At 32.3% G+C, this 7031-nt stretch overlaps 1 protein-coding gene across 1 annotated transcript in view; it reads left to right on the forward strand.

The window, feature by feature from the left end:
- LOC108728580 (probable RNA methyltransferase CG11342) overlaps positions 1–7031 on the forward strand; it is a 30495-nt gene that overhangs the window by 21871 nt on the left and 1593 nt on the right. Inside the window, 1 exon segment of the mRNA XM_018457204.1 lies at positions 6913–7031. This exon segment is cut by the window's right edge and continues 32 nt beyond it. Within this exon segment, the coding sequence (XP_018312706.1) occupies positions 6937–7031 (95 nt within the window). The 5' untranslated portion in view covers positions 6913–6936.

A 7031-nucleotide genomic window follows, 5' to 3' on the forward strand; every position in this document is an offset into this window, starting at 1 on the left:
GTCACTGCAATGGACAGCATCAATAGCGGGCACCGTCTCTTGATAATAACGAATAGGCCTAATCCTTCTCATATCATTATCTAGTAGTTCTTCCCTCTGTTTTGACAATAGCCAGCAACACTTCGAATCTATTCTATTCTTTTCGCGTAAGAAAAAAAGGTATGACGATTTCGCTTGTTTGTTAAAGAAGGCATCGCTAATGTGAACAGGGAGACAACGGGAAATAACACGTGCAAGTCTAAAAAGTTGTGTCCGAGTGAAGTCTATCCTCCTATAAGTATCGTTCAGTTCCAGCTTCAGGATGCTCACAATCCACTGCTGTCTAACACGTTCAAATTTTTTGACTGAATTGTTCCCAAAAAACTCCAAATTTAAACTATATAGTCGATGCAAGTGAGGCGGGACAATACTGTTTGCGATACAGTATCTCATGAATCTAACGTGTAAAAGACTTTTAGTTAAACTAATACGTGACTTAATCCAAGACTTTAATAATCTAACTGTTTCCGCTCCAAAGACGGAATAAATAAATTGAAAAAAGGAAGAAAATTGAGATGGACGCATATTTACAGCCTGCGTAAACAATAACGTATAATAAATTACTTCAACAATGTCTCAGACGCTAAAGTGCTCGGCTCGAGCGCCGATGCTGATAAACTAATTATTTTTCATATGTTAAGGTTAGCAACAAAATCGGAACCGGGTATATTTCGATAGTATACGTTCCAAGGAACATTTTGGTACCAAAAACTTGCGAGTAACAAATTATTTAAACAATGTTTCAGACGATAAAGTGCTCGGCTCGAGCGCCGATGATGGTAAACCTAATTATTTTTCATGTGTTAGTGTTAGCAAAAAAATCGGAAACGGGTATACTATCGAAATATACCCGTTTCCCATTTTGTTGCTAACCTTAACACATGAAAAATAATTAGTTTATCAGCATCGGCGCTCGAGACGGACGGACGGACGGACGGACTGACGGACCGACAAACGGACGGACGGACGGACGTTACAATAGAAAGAATTCATATAATATCAATCAACAAAAAGGATATTGGGAAAATTTAACAAATGATTTTTCATGTGTCAGGGTTAGCAACAAAATCGGAACCGGGTATATTTCGATGGTATACGTTCCAAGGAACATTTTGGTACCAAAAACTTGCGAGTAACAAATTATTTAAACAATGTCTCAGACGATAATGTGCTCGGCTCGAGCCTCGATGCTGATAAACTAATTATTTTTCATATGTTAAGCTTAGCAACAAAATCGGAACCGGGTATATTTCGATAGTATACGTTCCAATGAACATTTTGGTACGAAAAACTTGCGAGTAACAAATTATTTAAACAATGTTTCAGACGATAAAGTGCTCGGCTCGAGCGCCGATGCTGATAAACTAATTATTTTTTATGTGTTAGGGTTAGCAACAAAATCGGAAACGGGTATGTTTCGATAGTATACGTTCCAAGGAACATTTTCGTACCAAAAACTTGCGAGTAACAAATTCTATACATGTAAATTTTGGTCATAACGTTGCGACGCGCGACAATGCAGTTTTGATTATTTATCGGAATTTGTTTAACAATGTGATTTTTTTCGATATTTCTTTGCTATCCTAGAGCAACAAAAAAGCAACAAAATCTGATGCATTTCTTTTTTTGATATCGCAGCTCTATATATATTTTTTCATTATGGGGGGGTCCAGCTTTATATTAACCTGGACCCCCCCATTCTTTTTTTATTGCTGCTAAACGGTTGGAGTAACAAAATTCGCTCTAGAGCAACTAATTAGCAACAAAAGAGCACTAAATTTTTGACCTATCGCGAATTTGATTTTCGATGGTGGGGGGTCCAGGTTAATGGGGGTGTAAAAAGCCCATAATATATGTTACACACGTACTCGTACAATTAACAAATATAAATGCATTTTATTATTGAGTTGAAACTACAAAACACATTCCTCGAGAGTTTTTACAAAAACTCGTCCATATTAAAACATCTATATTTAATAGTTTTTGGAAGCTTTTTGTTAACGTGTATTATTATCATGTTATTCAGTTTTCATTTATTTCTATCGCTCGTATTTTTATTTATTTCTATCCACATTTGTTAAAATTCGCACAAATTTCAATTTTTGTTTCTCAAATCTGACATGTGAAATTCCATGTATTCCACAGATATTTGAACTGTGTTTTGTATTTTCCATACAGAAGTCTCCGCTTATGATAATTGGGATATTTACTATCTAGGTCCCCAAATTGTCCACTATTGTATACTGTTCTCAAATCGCAGATATTAAATTGAGGATAAGTGGGAGACTATTTAATGTGACTCTTTGTCATTTACATGCATTGTTAAATTCCTATTACAATATAATCCTTTTGGGATCCGAATCGTTAGTCGCCAAAAAAGAAATCTAAATTGTGCATCTGCCCGTTTCTATGCTTTGGTTGTTTCGAAACGATTGTTGAAAGATAGACCGTACCTTTGGAAATTTGAGAATTTTGAACAGGTAAGTCTCGGAGATTGATGACGGTAGAAGCGTCACGAAAATCATGCATTAAGAAAACTTAGGCTCGTTTTATACTCTTTCGTGAGACGGATTGTTTCAGGATTTTTACGCACATTGCCCAAGAATGTTACAACAGAATGCCTTTAGGCATTCCCTTTCGAGAGATCGAAGACCATGTTAATTTCAGATGACTAATCGCGATCGCGTTATTTATGTGGCACGTGTGATGACACACACGTGAGTTCATTGTCCTGTGCCGTGGGACGATTTACCGAAATACTCTTTGTTTCAAAAGAGCGCATAACAAGGCAACTAGTATTCATCTCGCGTACGTGCTTAGCATCAGCAACGCAAATTTATTTTGTACATCCATCATAAAATTTTTTATTGCCATTCTGGGCACATATTTTTTACATGAATACGTAATATTGAACGTTACTTTTATTAAGTTTGTGTAATATTTATAAATATTTTCGTATATTTCGTACATATTTTTTAAATAGACATACAAGTTAGTCTCGTCACATTCTTTCGTTTCTTTAATTTTCAGCATAATGACGACAACAATTGATACTTCAATTTGCAACAAGAGAGGTGTTGGAATTTTTCTAAAGTGTCTTTCTAAGTAACTTGCACGCGCTGCGACACAAATGAGGCCATATTAATGCCAATGTCACTGATGCAATTTGCGCGCAGATGCATACAGGCAGGTCACGATATTTGTTGCAATCGACGATAGAGACGCTCATTATCCCGTGCGCAAGAAATCCCGCGTTAAATAGCCGTACAAGTCCGGAATTACTCGGCTAATTATCATCGTACCGTAATCGAGCGTGCTAATTAGGCAAAACGTTATATCCTTCCCTCAACATATAACTGTGACGATTACGACTAACGTCGACAGAACAGTTACGCAAGAGCGTGCAATTTCTTCGCTACTCGGGGAGTGTCGCGTGGAGTAACGAGGGCGTTGCCTTTACCGTGAGTTCTCACGATATTGAAAACGCAAGGGGCTCCAATTGCTTTTTCGATTCGAAAAAAATTTTGTCGGAACTGCGAGCATGAGGCAATTAGATATAACGATCGGTACGCGATTACGAGCGTGTAAACATCGCGCGCATTTACCGTGCCTTCACAATCTCGAGCCGGATTTGGTAATCAGTGTACGCCGTATACGCCGCAAAAGGATTTGGCAATGAGAATGCAACAAGAAATCGAAGGACCGCCCGCTATGCCGCACCGGATATTCATTGTTCACTGACTTCGATTGAATTGAATGCGTTTAACTGTCATCATTAAAGACGTATTTTTCAATAAAATGAAAGAATTACGAAAAAAAACAATAACAGATATTCTATATTGTGTATTCGAAAATATTACAAAACAGTTTGGCAGCGATTTAAAACCTGGATCGAAACTTATTTCAAGCAACGTTTGATTATTTTTTTTAAATCGTGTTTTTAAAAAATACTTAAGATAAAATGAGAAAATTTTTATTATAAAATGGTATTGTTAAATATAAATACTGACTTTTTTTTATTGAACTATTTTATTTCTATGTAACATTCATTTTTGCACAGAAAGTATGAATTTTTAATTTCATTTTTTACAGAGACTATGCATCTGATATATCTTTAATCTCGATGAAAGCACTATTTTTTTTTAATATCTGAGTGATTTTTTCAAGCGAGTCCGGATAAATTTTTCTTTGTTCTCTTTGAAATTATAAAAACAAGCTCTCAAGAATAAACAGTAACAGATAACAGTAACAGATAACGATAATAGAAGATAACAATAAAATAGTGAAAATTATGAATTTGGCATAATTAAACTATTTTTCTAAGTAGATTTTTTTAGGTACGAAAAATTAGTCTTGCCTAATTTGAAGAAAAGAGTGACGAAATATTCTCCGTAATTTATTTTACGTATTATAACTAAAGACTTAAGCATTTTATCAATCTTGACATATAATATTATCTCTATGCACAAAAAGGATTTTAATTATCCACAGCTAACAGCTGTTAAATTTTTAATTCTATAGGATGCTTGTTTCTAAAGAAACTTCTCTCATTAAAGTTCCTTACTTTTGATAATAAATATTTATAAGCACTCGATTCGTATTCTATAAAAATATCTTTCGATATCTCATATAACTTCAAGAATTTCTTCAATATTTCTACAATTAACTGACAATAATGGCTTTTGTCATTATTTTTTAATCACCAATGATTAAAAAAGCCGGATTATTTATTGCGAAAATAATTTATGGATAATTCTTTACGTTTCACTGTCTGGCGATCGAAGGTTACGATTATTTGGGTCGCGGACACTAATAATTAACTGTTCGGTTCTTCCGCTCTTGGTAGGTCCCCCTGACCTTTTCTACACCATCACTGTTCTCTCTCTCTCTCTCTCTCTCTCTCTCTCTCTCTGTCTTTTTCCATCTCTATCGCTCGTTGTGTCGTCATTGTGTTGTCACCATCGTTGTATAAATACTATTGCTATATTACACGCAACATTGTATATTATTTCCTGTCATATACCGAATTGAGAAATGGAACTGAATTGAGTAATTCATTTCATATGAAATGAAATATCCAGTTTTCGAAATCGTGATTTGTTTTAAAATGTTGAGTTTCCTGTTATTTTATGCATACAAAAATAAAATTACGCCCCCCCCCCTTCAGCGTAAGAATGATTTCTTTTTTAATAATAATATATATGTATATATAATATTAAGGTTTTTTATACATGTAGTTTTAGATAGCATATATCAGGGTTGGGTAGTGCTAAATTAAAAAGATAAAAGTTAAAAAGTTAATTAATTTTAACTTAATACTTAGTTACATTTTAGACTCTTAACTTTTTAATTTAATTTAGTTACATTTTATCGGTAACTATTAACTTTTAATTTGATTTTTTTTAAGTTAATCTTCAGACACAATGCGAGAGAGGATAATGAGTATATAATTTAGTAATTTTATATTGTATAATCGTTACTTGTGAACAAAAATAACCAGATTCTTTAATAAATATGTTGTGAAAAAGGAAAAATACGAAAAATTATGTAAAATGATCAAATTTTTTCTTTTTTTTTGTTATTCGTTCGGACCAAATTTAACTTTTAACTTTTCAATTACTTTTTTTATTAACTTAACTTTTAATTCAATTAATTTCATTATGGATTAACTTGTATTTTAATTAAGTAAAATTTTCGAGGCTGTTAACTTTAACCTAACTTGTTAGTTAAAAAAAAAATTAATTTACCCAACCCTGACATATATGTATTACAATATAGATTTAGTATAATATATATACACATCTCTATAATTAGTATAATATATATACACATCTCTAAACCTTTTAGAGTGAATCGCACTCTGAAGAATGAAATCTCATTCTTGTAATGCTTATGCTGAAAGTAACTTCTTTTTGTGCGCGTGAAATAGCGGGAAACTCAACTTTTTAAGGCAAATCACGATTTCGAAAACTGAGTGTTTAATATCATATGAAATGAGTTACTCAATTCAGTTCTATTTCTCAATTTGCTATATGACAGGAAATAATTTACAATGTTGCGTGTAATATAGTAATAGTATTTATACGATGATGGTGACAACACAACAACACTGACGAGCGACAAAGAGATGGAAAGATTAAAAAGAGTAAGCTAATTTTGCAATATTAATTCAATTTTTACTCTTTAGAGAATGAGATTTCACACCAAAGAATTCAAAGAGTGTTATAAATATGTTTCTTTATATATATATATTTATATATATGTATTTATATTTAATCAGTGACTCATGAAATGTATTACACGACAATTATCTATTGATTCAATGAAGATGATTGACTTTTTCATACAACCTTTCAACATCAATTATATAATTAAAAAAATACCTATAAGCTTACTATTATTACTTTATTCTCGAATTTTTAAAAGAAATTCGTAACAATGATAGTTGAACGTACGAGTTGATCAATTTCATTGAGTTGTTATACATGTATGTATACATATTGCATTGATATTGAGATCTTTTTTCAATAACATATTTATTTTCGTAGTTATTTACGTACATACAGTGCTTTTTATTTTATATCTATATAAATATATATACATTGAAGAAAATATACTAAAATTAAAATAAATAGTTTGAGTATTACTAGTTGAATATTTACTAAATGTAAACACATATACATATATAACTCTATATAAAAACGTTAATTTGATTCAGCTGTCATTTTTTTATTTAATAAATATTTATTTACCGTAAATATTAAGTTAATACTATTTAACATCAAATAGTTCTTAAAATTTGTTATATTTTTTCTGAGTGTATACATATATGCATCCACGCGTAACAACATTTCTATTTCTTATGCGTTTCAGATTTTTCCAAAAAATAAAAACGAAATGAGCGACGGCGGTGCTGTCGAGAAGAGTGACGAGAAAACGGATCCGGGCGCTATCAGACACGGGAACTTCATGAATTATTACCAATTCCATCC

Source organism: Mycetomoellerius zeteki, unplaced genomic scaffold (genome assembly GCF_001594055.1).
Source record: "Mycetomoellerius zeteki isolate Tzet28-1 unplaced genomic scaffold, Tzet1.0 scaffold62, whole genome shotgun sequence".
Taxonomy (NCBI): Eukaryota; Metazoa; Arthropoda; class Insecta; order Hymenoptera; family Formicidae; genus Mycetomoellerius; species Mycetomoellerius zeteki.